Source organism: Mandrillus leucophaeus, unplaced genomic scaffold (assembly GCF_000951045.1).
Source record: "Mandrillus leucophaeus isolate KB7577 unplaced genomic scaffold, Mleu.le_1.0 Scaffold493, whole genome shotgun sequence".
NCBI lineage: Eukaryota > Metazoa > Chordata > Mammalia > Primates > Cercopithecidae > Mandrillus > Mandrillus leucophaeus.
In genome coordinates, this window is record NW_012105287.1 from 816,399 (window position 1) to 832,863 (window position 16,465).

The 16,465-nt window shown below is 52.6% G+C and overlaps 2 protein-coding genes across 3 annotated transcripts in view; both read left to right on the top strand.

Moving 5' to 3' along the window:
- The first annotated feature begins 4,952 nt into the window (after positions 1 to 4,952).
- Positions 4,953 to 9,943, top strand: GJB3 (gap junction protein, beta 3, 31kDa). The gene is made up of 2 exons (XM_011995607.1): positions 4,953 to 5,360; positions 8,320 to 9,943. Exon 2 carries the CDS (start codon positions 8,345 to 8,347, stop codon positions 9,155 to 9,157), a length of 813 nt encoding a protein of 270 aa, XP_011850997.1. The 5' UTR covers positions 4,953 to 5,360; positions 8,320 to 8,344; the 3' UTR covers positions 9,158 to 9,943.
- Positions 9,944 to 16,130: 6,187 nt separating this feature from the next.
- Positions 16,131 to 16,465, top strand: part of GJA4 (gap junction protein, alpha 4, 37kDa) — a 3,143-nt gene continuing 2,808 nt past the window's right edge. For both annotated transcript variants that reach the window (XM_011995606.1, XM_011995605.1), the window contains exon 1: positions 16,131 to 16,359. The gene's annotated coding sequence lies outside the window, so the exon portion shown is untranslated. The remainder of the gene's footprint in view (positions 16,360 to 16,465) is intronic.

Sequence of the window (16,465 nt, forward strand, 5' to 3'; positions counted from 1 at the left end):
GACGTCTCCGAAGCCAAATGAAGAGTGTCAAGGCAAGAGGAATCAACTTCATTCAACGCTGCTGAGGGTTCAGGGAAAGATGAGGACTGAAACTTGGCCATGGGGTTTAGCTATAGGGACTTTGACAAGAGCAGTTTTGGTGTCATATAGGAAGCAAAAGCCTGATTAGAATAAGCTCAAGAGAAGATGAAAGAGAAAAAATGGAGATCATGAATCGGGACAAGTCTTTTGATAGATTTTGCTGTAAAGGAGTGGAAAGAAATGAGGCAGATGCTGGAAGGAGAAGTGGAGTTCAGGTTAAGGTGTTTTTTTGTTTTGTTGTTAAGATGGAGAAATACCTACATGGTTATTATAACAGGAAAGATCCAGTAAAGAGCAAAAAGTCAGTGATGGAGGAGAAAGAGAGGGGGTGGAGGGAGGTGCCTGGTGGGTAAGAAGGGGTGTGTGCACATTAGAATGGTTGGCTCCTGACAGCTGCTCAACGAAGTCACGTATTACCTCCATTCGAGGAGCAAGGTGTGTGGGCAGAAGTTTCGAGCAACTCTAGGTGACTTGGAAAACAAGCAACACTCCAGCCCAGGCCCTGGAAGACCGTCTCCTCCCTGCCTGCAGCCCCAGACATGCCTGAGCAGGGCTCGAAAGCCCCCATCCCTCTGCCTGACCTGTTTCCCATGGCCTCTGCCTGCCCCACCTCTCCGCTCACGGGAGGAAAGGGCTTATGCCTCTGCTGCAGACACACAAAGACAAGGAAAACTCCAGTCTGAGAGGTAGGGGGTGGGGGTCTTCCCATCCCAGGAAGCACCTGCCTGAGGCCTGGGCAAGAGCTCTAGGTGGAGAGGGTGGCCTGGGAGCAACACCACCTGGGCCAGGGCCAGGGCCAGAAGAGGTACAGGCTCAGGCCCTGCCACCTCCACAGAGCAGGTGTAGGCCCTGAGGGCAGCTGCCAAGCCCTGGTGCAACACAGCTTTGTCCTGAGGCAGGGGGATGGCCTAGATGGCCTCCTACACATTCCCCTACTCAGGGAGCAGAAATTTAGGGTGGGACGACAAGGCATTAAGGTCCTCAGAGCCATTCTCTCTGGAATGGGGAACTCTTCCAGCTCACTCCAGAAAAAGCAAAGGCCAATTGTTGGGGGCACTACCTCATGTCAAGAGTGAAGAGCCGGCATCTGGCAGGGTCAGAATGACAGGACCTAGGTGATAAAATCACCTGGTCACCAGAGCAGAATAACCCAACCACACATATAGACACCACTACACACCACCACCTGACACACAACCACACACGCACACAGTCTCCCACAGCAGCCCAGCCATCTCCACCATCACACACATTCACAACCACGCAGGCACACAGCCTCCCACACCACCCCAGCCATCTCTGCCATCACACACATTCACAACCACGCACACACACAGCCTCCCACACCACCCCAGCCATCTCCACCATCACACACATTCACAACCACATGTGTGCACAGCCTCCCACACCACCCCAGCCATCTCCACCATCACACACATTCACAACCACATGTGTGCACAGCTTCCCACACCACCCCAGCCATCTCCACCATCACACACATTCACAACCACAAATGCACACGGCCTCCCACACCACCCCAGCCATCTCCGCCATCACACACATTCACAACCATGCACATCAAAGCCTACACACACGGCCCACATACCACCCTTAACACACAGATCTCCAGGCTCACACACACAGAAACAGTACTCGCACATAATCTTATATGCACCCAGTGTTTACGAATAGTGACTGAGAATCTGTACATTCCTGGCCCTGGTAATGTGGCAGGAACATGACCAGCGAGCTCCCTGCTCTCCTGGAGATAATTTCAGAGACAACTGTGAAGAGTGTCTGCTGAGGAAGTGGGGCAAGGAACCTTTGGGGCAGGGGTAGGGGAACCAGGGAACACCTCTATAAGAAGGTGAGACCTGAATAAGGAGGAAGAAGCTTCCAGGTAAAGAGCCAGCAGAAGGCAGTCCAGGCAGAGGGAACAGCAAAGGCGAAAACCAGAAGGCTGCCCTGAATGTGGCTTGTTCAAGAACCAGAAAGAAGACCACTACAGCGCCCAAGGGGATGAGAGATAGGGGGAGACGCAGGACTAGGTCGCCTGGTGCCTGGGGGTTCAACGTCGGGTGGATATCAGTCTAAAGTTAATGATAAGTCACTGTAAGGTTTTAAGAGGGAAGTGGCATGATCTATTAGGTTGGTGAAAAAGTAACTGCCGTTTTTACCATCACTTTCAATGGCAAAAACCACAATTACTTTTGCACCAGTCTAATAGATCATTAAAACACTACTTCGGCTAGAAGCAACCATGGGAAAAGATGTTATTGCAGTCCTCAGAGTGGTGAAGGCATTTCTAGTGACAACAAAACCCAAAGGCCATAAAAGATGATTTTAATACACTGGACTACATAAAACATGTTTAATTCTGTATGGCAAAACCGCGCCATCTATAAAGTCAAATTACAGGTGCCAAACAGTAGAGGTGGAAGGAATCCTTTCTATTTGTATCACAGACAGAGGGCTTGTTTCTTTAGTGTGTAAAGAGCTCCTGAGCAAAAAATAATAAAAGTCAACCATCCAATAGAAAAATGGGCAAAGGCAAAGGACTGTTCACAGGATGACAAAAAAAGCGGCTCTTAAATATACGAAAAGATGCTCAATCTCACTCATCCCAAGAGACATGCACAATAAAGGATAATGAGCTATCACTGACAAAGATCATAAAGTTTGATAACACTCTCTATTGGTAAGGATATGGGGATACAGGCACTCCCTTGTCTCTTGGAGTGCAAACTGAAACACCTGTAAAGACGATTAGGCAACATCTATCAAAATTTTAAATCCACATACAACTTTAAGGCAAAAATTCCACTTGTAGGAATATACCCTATAAATACAATTTTCAAATGTGTTAAATAATGATTATCCAAGGATATTCACTGCAATTGTGTTTGTAATAGAGTGAAACAAAAGACTAGAAACAGCCTTAATTTTTATCAGAGTAAGACTGATTAAATATATTGTAGTACATATACTATTCAGCTGTTTTTAAAATGAGAGAGCAATATCAACTGATGGGAGAAACGTCTCATATTTTGTTAAATGAAAAAAGCAAAGTGCAGAAGAGTGCAGATAGCATAGCATACTTCCATAGGTTAAATGTGAAAAGAATATATAGTTGAATATGAACGGGCGATTTGAAAATGAAAACAAGAAACTAGGGACCCTGGTGTTCAGGTAAGCAGCTCCGGTTACAGTCTCGTGTTCAGGGAGAAGTCACGTCCGGTGTTGGAAATGTGTGAATCATCAGTGAGTGGGATGGTGTCTAGATCCCCAGGACTGGGTGAGCTCATCTGGAAAGGAAGAGACTGGTCCCTGGGACATGCCCACCTTAGAGGCCAGGATGTGAGGCCTGTGGTATCAAGAAAGCACAGGGAAGAAAGTGTTTCTAGAAGGAAGGAGTGGCACATTGTCCCAGGTGCTTCTGAAGGTCAAGGGGCATGGGGACAGAGGTGTGATTGCTGGATTTAGCATGACAGAGATGCATGGAGACCTTGACAGGCCGTTTTTAGTGACATGGTAGGGACAGGAACATTGCTCAAATGAGTCGAAAAATGACTAGGAGGGGAGGTAGAGGGGAGCAAGTCTTGCTCTGACAGGGAGCAGAGCAGCAGGCGGCAGAGTCTGGGGCCCCACACCATCATGCTCACTCCCACACCGCCCATGCACAGAACACGGCACACGCACCTGGGCCACCTGGCACTCCTCAATCTCAGCAAAGATTTTCAAGGGCCACGACCCCAGTGAGTACAAAGGGAGCCTCTGCTCTGTGACTTTTCTGTATCTGGAAGCAACACTGCTGAGGCCTCCAGAGCTGGGTCTACTGCTTATTATCTGTGTGACCCTGAGCAAGTCACCTCACCCATGTGTGCTTCAGCTGTCTCCTTCATAAAAGCAGGAAGGATTGGGCCTTCCTCATCTGGATGCTGCGAGCATGTGGGACAGTGTCAGGTACAAAGATGCCGCTGGGCTCCCAACTCAGTGCTCATTCCCTACCAAAATGAGTAGGAGGAGGGTGACCATAATTGATGCTCCTAACTTTGGGGCATTTTTTAAAGTAAAAGGGGGCATTGTTAATGATGCCAGCACTGCAGGCATAAACCAATACAGTCCTGGGCAAACACCGTGTGGAGCCACCATAGTGCCAGCAATATCACCTCTGTGGAGGCAGGACTCGGGCCTCACCCTAAGATCCAGGGACTCCCAGGGAGGCTGGCAACCCTGGGGTTTTCCAGAAAAGGCTGAAGCGCTGCAGGCTTATTAGTTCCCAGTCATGACACGCTAGTAAATAAGACAACGCATCCTTATCCCCAGGGCACAGCCCAGCCCTACCCCAGCCGCAGACCCACCTGCTTTGGCAGGGGCTATTTATTGCAATGGCATTTGTAATAGAATGAAATAAAAGACTAGAAACAGCCTTAATTTTTATCAGAGTAGAACTGATTAAATATATGACAGTACATATACTATTCAGCTGTTTTTAAAATGAGAGAGCAAGGCAGCTCTATATCGACTGATGGGATAAATGTCATATTTTGCTAAATGAAAAAAAGCAAAGTGCAGAAGAGTGTTGATAGCATACTTCCATAGGTTAAATGTAAAAAAGAGGACTATATAGTTGAATATGAACAGGCGATTCGTGAATGAAAACAAGAAACTAGGGACCCTGGTGTTCAGGTAGGCAGCTCCGGTTGCAGTCTGCCCTTCTGAGTCACTCCGCCCTCATTCCTGCACGTCTTTCCTGGCACAGGACTCACTGTGCCCCTTCCCGCTGCGGGTACAAGGTCTGCCCCCGACTCCGGCTCTCCAAAGCGCACCGACCTCCCTGGAGGCCGAGGTGGAGGGCCCGTCGCACCGGGGGACCGGGCTGGGCCGGAAGCGGGCACGGTACCCGCGGCAAACTAGCGAGGGCGAGTCCTGATTGCAGTCGGACCTGCCGCCGCGGCACTTAACAGTTTGCAGAGTGCTTCCCGCCCCTGATCTCATTGGAGCCTTCGGATGGCCCTGCCCACGATCACCGATGCCCCCATTTCACGCCTGAGGAAGCGGAGGCTCAGACGGGCCACCAGCCCCTCCGGAGGCTGGCCCGGGAGCACCTGGCAGCGTGGGGTCTAGAAGCCGGCTCCCTCCTGCTCCCTCCTCCGCGCCGCCTGAGGTGTGCCCGCCGTCCGTGTGCACCACTGCTGAGCCCAGCTCCGGCGCCCTCGCCTCTGCCGTGGGCCCCGGGGACGCGGGCTCAGGCCTCCGCGTTGGCCAAGCCGCTGCAGGTAAGTGCTGGACCGGGCGGGGCCAGGCGGGGCGGGACCCTCAGGGGCGTCGAGCGCTCCCGGCGACCCCCTGCGGCAGCGCTGGGGCTTGAGCCTGCCAGTGAGCTGGAACGGGGCGCAAAGACGGGATGCGGGGACCCCTCTCTGGTGCCTCCCAATCCGCCCTCTCACCTCTCAATTCTGGGCCCATTAGGGGCCCCGGCTGCGGGAAGGTTCCAAGACACCCCCTCGCCAAGTCCGAAAGCTCCCAAGCTGCCTGGGATGGAGGGAAACTGGGGAGGAAAGGGAGCTTTATCCTTAGGGGACATTGTGGGGCGGGAGGCAAGGCTGGGCACAGTACAGTCTGGGGGTCTGGGAAAAAACAGTTGCGCTGGGAGCTGGCTTTGTAGGGCAGCTGGGGGAACCAGAACTGGCTCCACCAGTCCCCAGCCTAGACTTGGGAAGGAAATTCTTTGCCTGTGAGGCTCCTCCCTGGGGTGTGTCAAGAGGGACTGGGCAGACAGCGCCCAAGGGTGGAAGGTGGGGGCTCAGGAGGGAGCTGCACCCCGGTGGGCAGCCATGGGAGGGTGTCAGGTGGAAGCAGCCGTCAGGGTCCCTCTCCTCTCTCCGTCCGGACAGAGGGGGCTCCAGCCTCCACTTCAGTTCTTGTGAACTCCCACCACCTGAGTGGCAGACCTGGGAGGGAATAGTCTCAGGATTCTCACCACAGCCCGGGAAAGTAGGAATTATTTCCCTTTAGAGATAAGTAAATAGGGTCAATGAGATTAGGAAATTCTTGGAAGTCGCCCAGCTACTAAGTGGCCCAGCCGAGGTTTGAATCCAGGTGGAACTCAGTGTTCAGTGCTATCCCACTGCCTTCCCGCACCACTAGGGCTTGGAAGGAGCAGAACAGGGAAGAAGAGGAGGCTTTCCAGGAATGAGGTCTTCCCAATCGCCCCATCCTGCCCAGACTGTGATTCCCAGAGGAAACGCAGCCAGGAGAGCCAGGTGCTGAGAAGGAACTCCCTCTCTCCCTCTCTCCAGCGTAGGGAAGTCTTTCCCCCAATCCCCCGACCAGGCTGCCCCCAACCAGGATCCTGCCCACCCTCCTGTCCCCTCCCTCCAAGCTGCCTAGCTGAGAACTCAGCATCCATTTGTTTACCCATTCAGCATTGAGTGCCTACTATGTGCCAAGCACTGGGCACTAAATATAAAGCAAGACCAAGTTGACATTCTAGAGGGGGAGCCAGATAATAAATAAGACCAAAAAAAAGGACAAAGTATTTAATTTCAGATAGTGACTAAGTGCTATAAAGAAAACAAAGAGGGCTGGAAAAATTAGCCGGGCATGGTGGTGCACACCTGTGGCCCCAGCTACTCAGGGGACTGAGGTAGGAGGATCCCTCGAGCCTGGGAAGCAGAGGTTGCAGTGAGCCAAGGTCACACCACTGCACTCCAGCCTGGGTGACAGAGCAAGACCTTGTCTCAAAAGAAAGAAAGGGGACAGGAACAGACAGACAGAAGCAGGGGCTCTTCAGACCCAGGGTAATCTGGAGAGGCCTCTAAAGAGATGCGGTTTGAGCAGAGGCCTGTGTGATGAGAAGGGTCTACCCATGTGAGGTTCTGGAGGAAGAGCATTCCAGACAGAAGGAATCAATAAAAAGCCCCCAAGGCTCTTATTCCAGTGTGGCAGGGTGAAAATGTCGAATCTGGGGTTTTGCTAAGCCTAGCAAGAAGCTAGTAGAGTCTTAAACAAGGGAGTGGCATGAACTGATTTAATGGACTCTAGGGGCACAGGGGGAAGGTGAAAAGCTAGTAAAGAGGTCATAATACAGGCCAGAGTAATGATGGTTTGGGGCAGGGTGGTGGCCTCGCAGGCATCACACTTGCTCAGAGGTGCAAATCCGCTCCAGGGGGAGTCACACGCACACAGGCCCACACACAAGCAGGTGGGGTCTCTCACACCCACAGCAGCGCAGAAACAAGGCATGCTCAGGCAGACCCACCCATTCACACCCTCTGAGTCACTCCAGGACTGGGAGGAAGATATGTGAATTGAGGCCTGAACAAAGCACATCTTTCCACCACAAGGCCCTGGCAACCAGCATGGCCGGGGGTGGCTGGGCTTCCCCAGGCCCAGCGCAGGGAGCAGGGAGCTGCCTCTAGATACTCCCTAGACCCAGTGTCCTCCCAGGAGTCATATAAGCCTCCATATAAGGAGTCATAAGCCTCCATGCATCCCCCACCTGAACTGGTCTCCCCTCTTCACCACCCAGCAGCTATGAGACCTTGGGCTCGTTATTTCTCCTCTCTGAGCCTCAGTTTCCCCTCTGTAGAATGGGACTCATAACCGCAACTTCACAGTGTAGTAGTGAGGCATCCACAATGTAAGCGTTTCAAGAATCTGGTCTGGGGCAGGAGTCCATTGGAGAAGGGAAGAGGAGGTGGTGGAGAGCACAGGCTCTGGCACCCAACAGCCGGCCTTGAATCCACCTCTTGTTTTAAGTGAGTTACTTGACCTCTCTAAATTTCACAGTAATGAGTAGCCAGCATTCATGGGGCACTTACTACGTACTACTTGTTTTGCAATCGTTCAATGATCAGTTTCATCTGTAAGTGAGGAGCACTGTAATAACCACCTTATGAGGTCATTCTAAGAGATTAAATGAGATTCTGCTCATAAAGTGTTTAGCTTCGTGCCTGGCTCAGAGTAAACACTCAATAAATGGTGATTGTTATTATCAGCAAAAGCATATTTGCTTCCTTCCAGCATACTAGTTCTGTTGCCTTTGGGTAAGTTATGTAACCTTGCTGTGCCTCAGTTTCCTATCTGCAGCTTGGGAGGAATAATAGTTCTGACCTCAGAGGGTCGTTCTGAGGATTGAACAAGTCAGAACTCAGAACACTGCCTGGTACATAGTAAATGCTCAATTAAGTCACCTATTCATTCACACGACGGTTTTCCCTCTAATTCTCTCAGGTAGGCACAGCCCCCACCAGACGCCATGGATTGGAAGACACTCCAGGCCCTACTGAGCGGCGTGAACAAGTACTCCACAGCGTTCGGGCGCATCTGGCTGTCAGTGGTGTTCGTCTTCCGGGTGCTGGTGTACGTGGTGGCTGCAGAGCGCGTGTGGGGGGACGAGCAGAAGGACTTTGACTGCAACACCAAGCAGCCCGGCTGCACCAACGTCTGCTACGACAACTACTTCCCCATCTCCAACATCCGCCTCTGGGCCCTGCAGCTCATCTTCGTCACGTGCCCCTCGCTGCTGGTCATCCTGCACGTGGCCTACCGTGAGGAGCGGGAGCGTCGGCACCGCCAGAAGCACGGGGACCAGTGCACCAAGCTGTACGACAACACAGGCAAGAAGCACGGAGGCCTGTGGTGGACCTACCTGTTCAGCCTCATCTTCAAGCTCCTCATCGAGTTCCTCTTCCTCTACCTGCTGCACACTCTCTGGCATGGCTTCAACATGCCGCGCCTGGTGCAGTGCGCCAACGTGGCCCCCTGCCCCAATATCGTGGACTGCTACATCGCCCGACCCACCGAGAAGAAAATCTTCACCTACTTCATGGTGGGCGCCTCCGCCATCTGTATCGTACTCACCATCTGCGAGCTCTGCTACCTCATCTGCCACAGGGTCCTGCAAGGCCTGCACAAGGACAAGCCTCGAGGGGGCCGTGGCCGCTCATCCTCCACCAGCCGAGCTTCCACCTGCCGCTGCCACCACAAGCTGGTGGAGGCTGGGGAGCTGGATCCAGATCCAGGCAATAACAAGCTGCAGGCCTCAGCACCCAACCTGACCCCCATCTGACAACAGGGCAGGGGGTAGGGCAACATGAGGGCTGCCAATGGGACAGGCAGGGCGGTGTGGCAGGGTGGAGAGGTCCTACAGAGGCTAAGTGACCCCACTTTGAGGTCACTAAGCTATGCAACTTTCCTTTTGGCAGATATTTTTTGACACTGGGCACTGGGCTGTCTACCCGGGTATAGGTAACCCACAGGCCCAGTGCCAACCCTCAAAGGACACAGACTTTGAAACAAGCGAATTAACTATCTATGCCTGCAAGGGGCCACTTAGGGCGCTGCTGGCAGGGCTTCTAGCTAACCCAGGAAGGGGTCATCAGGAGAGGCTTCCCTGAGGACACAATGTGTAAGAGAGGTGAGAAGAGCTCCCAAGCAGAGACAACGGCAGCACAGAGGTCTGGAGGCCACACAAAAAGAGATGCTCGCCCTGGGCTAGCCTCAGCGGACCTAAGGCGACTCCACTCCTTCCGGAGGAGCCGCCCAGATTCCTGCAGTGGAGAGGAGGTCTTCTCCCAGCAGCAGCAGGTCTGGAGGCCTGAGAGTGAGTCTGACAAGAGGTTCTGGGGACACCCAGGGGTCCTCCAGGTCATCACTTGGCTCATTGGAAGCCCTCTTCCCCCAAATCCTACTCCCTCAGCCTCAGGCAGTGGTGCTCCCATATTCCTCCCCACAACTGTGTTCTGCCTGGTGCCAGCCTTTCAGACCCTGATCCCAGGGACTCGGGTGGATGCGCTGATAGCACATGCTCAAGACAGTTTCCTTGAAATCAATAAAGCCTGTGTTTTCTACAGGTTGGCTCTGCCCCTGGTTCTCCCACACTCCCACCCACTCACAGGACCCTGAAGGTAGGGAAGGTAAACCCTCAGAAAGGGAAAGAGTCCCATGGCTGGGGGTGGAGCTAGGGTGGGAGCTGTGGCAGTGGCTGCAGCTGGGGCTGGAGCTAGAGCTGGGTTAGGCTGGGGCTGAGGTTGACAGCGGGAAGCTGGGTTTGTATTAGAGGAGGAGGCTGGAGTGGAACCTACTGATATATATGTTGGGATTCTAGTTGTGGCCACAAGAGTGCGCTGTGCTCCCTCTGCAATAGCGCTTCCAGCCTTCGTAATTAGACTTCGCCCTGAGTACACACACAATCACTGCCACTCACTATAAACAAACCACACTCCCTCCTCTTTCATCCAGTCACTGCCATCACAACACACATCCCCACCCTGTGTACACACAATCCTTGTTATTCATACTCTCACTCCTTATGTGCACTCTCAACAGGGCATGTCGTCTGCACTCAAGCATGCCATCCCAGCCTCACCCCGCATTTTATTCGGCTCATTCCATTTTCCCTGAGCATTTTCGCTGAACCAGGGCCCTGGCAGGATGCTGGGACTGTACAAGGAGGTAGGACCTGCGCCCACAGAGCTAAGAGACAGGAACACAGGCTCATCTCCCGCTCTAACCAACCCCTGGGGTGACTCGGTCCTGCTCCCGGTGCTGTGTCATGACCTGAAATTTAGGGAACACCAATACCCAAGGCCAGATGAGAATGGAAAGCAAAAGGGGGTGCAAGCCTATATTAACCCAGAGGAACACTCAGTGGCTATCAGAGCCAGGGCCGGGAGCCAGAAATTCAGGAGCCAGTGAGCCAAGTGCCACAGCCAGCAAAGAGAGGGGAGGTCATCACGGAGACAGAACAGCCAGTGGTTCACCTGTGCTCTCACAAGTGTCCATCAGAGGGTGGATAAGCCAGCCAAGTTGAAAGGGCCCAGGGCTGGCTGACACTGTTCCTGCATCCCCATGACTGATTCATAGCTTGACCATTCCCTGAGCACAGCTTCACCACGCTACATTTTGGGCAGGCCTTCAGTACAATCAGGGCTTGCCATCAGTACAATGGGAATTTTATCAATCAGGGTCCTAGCAAAAAACAGATGGCACATTCAAACCAAGTAACTTTAAAAGGAGTTTCCTAGAGAGACTATTTTCAAAGGTATGGCTACTGCAATACTCCGGGGCTAGTACCAGGGTAAAAATGGACAGGATGCATCCAATCCCAGCAACCAAGTAAATCCCCCAACTTCACTTTCCCATCTGCTTGCCTGCCGGTGGCTCCCACTGACCTAACCCAACCGGAAGTCAGAGGGCAAGTCAGCCTCCCACTGCACAGGGCAGCGTGTAGAGTAGACCTGAGGGACACAGGGAATAGAGTCAGCATGACGCCCAGTTGTTCCTACACGGAGGATTGTTGTAGAGGTACAAGGAGACACTGGAGGTAAAACATTAGCACAGCACTAATGTATCTGATAAATTCCCAGGTATGACTGTGCTCAGGAAAGCCTCTGCCTGATGCACTGGAGGTCAGCCTCTGCTCGGGCTGGAGGGTTGCAAAGGTCTCAGGGAGGGGTGATCTCCACCTACTTGCCGACATGCATTCCAGCATCTTCCTGGGTGGTTCTGGCTGCCTGGCCAAGGGTGGCTTGGAGGTCAGAGTAACCAGAGAACATCACTGGCTATTACTGCAGAGAATTAACGCTCAGCAAGGACTGAGCTTCTAGTCCTGGCCCCATTTCTCCAGGCTGTGGGCCAGGAGCATGGAGGAGGGGGCATTCCGGCCCTGCACAGCCTGCCTTTGACCTGGAGTTGTTCTGAGCAGTGCAGTTCACTGATCTCATCCAGTATGTGTTGGGTGACTACTGTTCACCACCAAGTCCCAGGGCACATCATGTCACCACAAGGTGGACCTCACGTCCCCTTGACCTTCTCAGGGTACGTGCCTCTACCTCCTCCTTCCCCACCCAGAGGATTCACTGCAAACTCCCTCCAATCATGCATATGAGAGATTAGGATTTCATATAGTCTTCAAATCTACATCTACTGTGTAAGGTCACAGACACCCTGCAGCCCAAGATAAACAGGACATTCCTTTGTATTCATTCACCCTAGTCCAAGTTCCCATGTGGACTGAATGTTTGTATCTTCCCAAAATTCATATGCTGAATTTCTACCCCCCAGTGTGATGGTATGAGGAGCTGGGGCCTTCAGGGGTCATTAGGTCATGGGATGGACCCTCCTGAATGGGATTAGTGCCCTTATAAGAAGAGATAGGAAAGAGATGATTTCTCTCTCTCTCTTCTCCATGTGAGGATACAAAGAGAAAATGGCCCTCACCAAGAACTTGACCATGCTGGCACCTGAATCTCGGACTTCTGTGCTCCCCAGCTGTGAGAAATGAATGTTTGTTGTTTAAACTACTCAGTCTTATAGCAGCCCAAACTGGCAGTACATCATCTCTCCCCGGGATGACTGCTTCCATCTCTTGCTTCCTGCCTCTGACTCTGGGAAGTGGACTCTGAGGAAGGGTTAAGAGGGTGCACTGGGGAGTGACTCCTATAAGTGGAAAAGGGGAGGAAGAAGGATTGAGCAGCAAGATGTGTCCCAGGGAGCTCAGAAGCAGAGACTGTCCATGCGGGCAATTCTGCACCGGACAGCAATGGCGAGGCCTTGACCACCTTCTGGCTCAGTCATGGCCTGAGGTCACCCCAAGAAGAACATGGCCACCTAGACAGCAGCAGCACACCTGGAAGTGCTGATAGGTGGAGGCAGTCAGCTGGCCAGGCTCCACACCGCTAGACAGCAAGTCCTACATTGAAGGGGGATGTCTGTCATCCACCCCCATAGTCTATTCCCAGCACAGCAGCTGGGGTGATCCTGTCAAAACCTAAGTCAGGCCATGTAACTCCTCTGTCCCAAACCTCCAAAGGCATCTTACACAGGCCTTCAAGGGCCCTTAAGATCTACCCCATCCGCATCTCACCTGTTGCCTTTCTAAACTCACCTCTCTTTGCTCACCTGCTGCAACCACACTGACCTCCTGCTGTCCCCTAAGCCAGGAAACACCAGGCACCCTCCTTCCCCAGGGCCTTTGCATCCTAGGTGCCCTCTGTGTGAAATGCTGTGCCTCCAGATAGCCACGGGACTCCCTCCCTGCCTTCAGGGCTTGCATCAAATGTCAGCTGCTGAGTGAGGCGTTCTCTCCTCTTCTACTAGAAATTGAGGCCGCCCGCAGTGACTCACTCCTGTAATCCCAGCACTTTGGGAGGCCAAGGCAGGTGGATTATGAGGTCAAGAGATCGAGACCATCCTGGCCAACATAGTGAAACCCCATCTCTACTAAAAATACAAAAATTAGCTGGGCGTGGTGGCATGTGCCTGTAGTGCCAGCTACTTGAGAGGCTGAGGCAGCAGAATCGCTTGAACCTGGGAGGTGGAGGTTGCAGTGAGCTAAGATCGCACCACTGTACTCCAGCCTGGCAACAGAGCAAGACTCCATCTCAAAAAAGAAAAAGAGAGAGAAATTGAAACTTGCCACCCCTGCACTCTCACTCCTCCCTACTTCATTTCCCCCAGAGCATTCATCACCATCTAACATGTTCTACATTTGATTATCTGTCTTCTGGCCAGCTAGAATGTAAAACCTCTGAGGACAAGAATTTTGTTGTTGTTGTTCCCTGGCTATCTCCACTGTCTAGGATAGCACCACAGCACACAGGAGGTGCTCAGTAACTATTAGTTTTAATAGCAAAAACCACAATTACTTTTGCACCAAACTAAATACTTGTTGAATTAACAAATTTATATATATATGGATCTGGTGCTCTGCTAGGTGGTGGAGATATAAAGACCCAGCTGCCTGCCCTCAAGGGGTTCACAGTCTAATGCAGGAGGGGAATAAACATAAGTAGACCATGCACCAGGGTATAGGGAAAGGGGGGAAGGGAAGTGGTTTACCAGAGACAGAGTTTCAGTTTTGCAAGAGGACAAAGTTCTGGAGATCTGTTGCACAACAATGTGAATATACTCAACACTACTGAACTGTATACTTAAAATCCTTAAGATGATACATTTTATGGTAGTTGTTTTTTAACACAATTAAAAATTTTTAAATAACAAAAAAACAAAGCACCATGGGTAGTAGCTGAGCTTCTGAGAGCACAAAGGCACACCTAGCACAGAGCGGGCCAGCAAGGGGACTTCTGGGAGAAGGCAACAACTGAGAAAAGTCCTGATTCACAGCATTCAGCACGCGAGGGTGCTCCATGCAGCGGGAGCAGCATGGACAAAGGCAAGAACGCACAGAGAACCCCATCAGTGAGATCTGGTTGGGTCATGGCAAGAAGTGGCCATGAACTGGAGGTTGGGGAGCCTAGGGCTTACCCAGAAGGTGACAGGGAGCCATAGATGGTTTTTCAGCAGAGTGATGTTGGTCAGATTTCTAGGGAAGTATGGAGGCTGGGCTGGAGGGGTGGGGCTAGAGGCCAGGAGACCAGCTGGGATGGCAGCAGCCTGAACAGCACCAGGGCAATGGGAATGCAGGGAAGTGTGCGGTTCCAGGGACATTTCCAGGTGGAATGGCCAAGTTGTGGTAACTGTTTTCTTGGTGGCTCCCAATTTCTTCATCCTCTGGGGAAGAGCCGAGTTATTCAAACCTCTAAAGCCCTTGAGGAAGGAGTCAGAGCAGGGTGAGGGCAGCCTTGACGTCACTCCCGGCCCTCCACTGGTTCTTCCCTCCTTCCCAGTAGACGGAATCAGAAAGGCTTTGGGAGAGCTGGGCCCAGCCCCAAGAGAGGAAAACTTGGGAGTGAGCAGAGGCTGCAGTGGGGGCGTGGTGAGAACCAGCCTCCAGGGGCCTCGGTTCTCATGCCCTCAAGGGTCAGAACTAAGTGGGGTAGTTGTTAGCTTCAGAGATCCAGGAGACTCAGTTCAGCCTGGCCCTGATGGAGAGACCTAGAGGGGAAGCCAGCTCAGCCAGATCACCCAGGGCAGCTAGCCCTGAAGTTCTCAGGTCTGTGTGTCCCCAAAGATGTCCTCCTGCTGGTCCCGAAGACAGACCAGGGACCCAGCCCTGGGACCTAGGGAATCCAAGGACTAAGTCTTGCTGTGGAGGAAAAGGGACTTCTGTGTCATCAGCCCCAGGCCTCAACAGCCCCCTGCCAACTTCCCTTTCCTCAGCTGTGCCCGCCCCTACCACCGTCCAAGAACAACCCACAGACCCTTTTTGTTACAGCATCACAATGTTTTTAGCCACCACTCACTTGAAAAACTTTAGGTACCACTATTACACTATGTGCTTTGATCACACTGTATGCTGTCAACCCCACAAAGTAGGTATTATCACTATCCTCATTCTGCAGAGGAAGAAATTGAGGCACAGGGATTTGAGTAACTTGCCTAAGGGTGCAGGAGTCAACAGCAAAGTCTCAACTCTTAGGCTCAGCCACCAAGAAAGTCTCAGCACTCCGAGGGCAGTGTCCAGTCTCAGAACCCCACAGCTCCAGGCCCTCAAGCCACACTCATGCCGCCCCTCTACCTAGAATGTTCTTCCCCTCCACTTGGTTAATGGAGGGGGAAAAGCATTTCCTCTCCTCCAGGAAATGTTCCTAACCAAGTCCCCTGGGAATCACCCAGTACCTCCCAGGAGAACTTTCCACATTTATTATCTTACCGTTATCCAAGGGCTGATATGCTCAATCCCTGCACCAGCCAGTGAGGGAGGAGGCCAGAGATCACGTTTGGCTGGTTCCTCATGGTATCCCAGGTCCCCAAGCAGCGGCTGCAGCACAGCAGACACTCATTGATATTCATCCACCTGTGATGCCTGAATGCATGACAGCAGGCTCTGCATAGCCCTTTCACTCCTATGAATGTCCCCCACACCCCCCGGCCACCATTTAGAGGCATACCAATGGGTCCAAGCTAAAGGTCAGGTGGTTCCCCTACCCCCAGTCTCAAGGAGTCCATGGGACTTGCTTAATGGCCTCCGATTGTGTAGCCTGCCCAGGCATGGGGATGTTTGAGAATTCTGGAAGAACGTGGGCTGGGTGTGGGTAGAGACCCCAGCTCCACCACATATGCGGGAAGCGTGGATTACAACCCCTGTCCCCCATTGGAGCTTCCCGCGCCGTAATTAGCCTTGAACGCCTCATCCTGACACACTAGGGCCACCTAGCAAATGAGTGGTTCCCACACCCCGTCCCCATCCGCCCACCCCTCACAGCACCCCAGGCCAGTTGCCCAGATCAACAGCTCTTACTGCAACCCTTTCAAATCCAGATCCCCTAAGAGATCCTGGCCTGGGAGAACTCCTCTTCCCTGGCCAAAGAAACGACAGGAGAGTTTACCATCTGGAATACCTGGTGGAGAGAGAACAGGAGAGGAAGGGTAGGTCAGCCCCTCTTGCCCCTCCCCACCGCAAATCACAGGCCCACCTCCCCGGAGTGGGTTTAGGGAGTCTGCACCTCCCAGTCCCCGCCCCCGCCCTCTCTCC

Coding starts and splice junctions, on each gene's coding strand:
- GJB3 (XM_011995607.1), top strand. CDS start 8,345: ATGGATTGGAAGACACTCCAGGCCCTACTGAGCGGCGTGAACAAGTAC.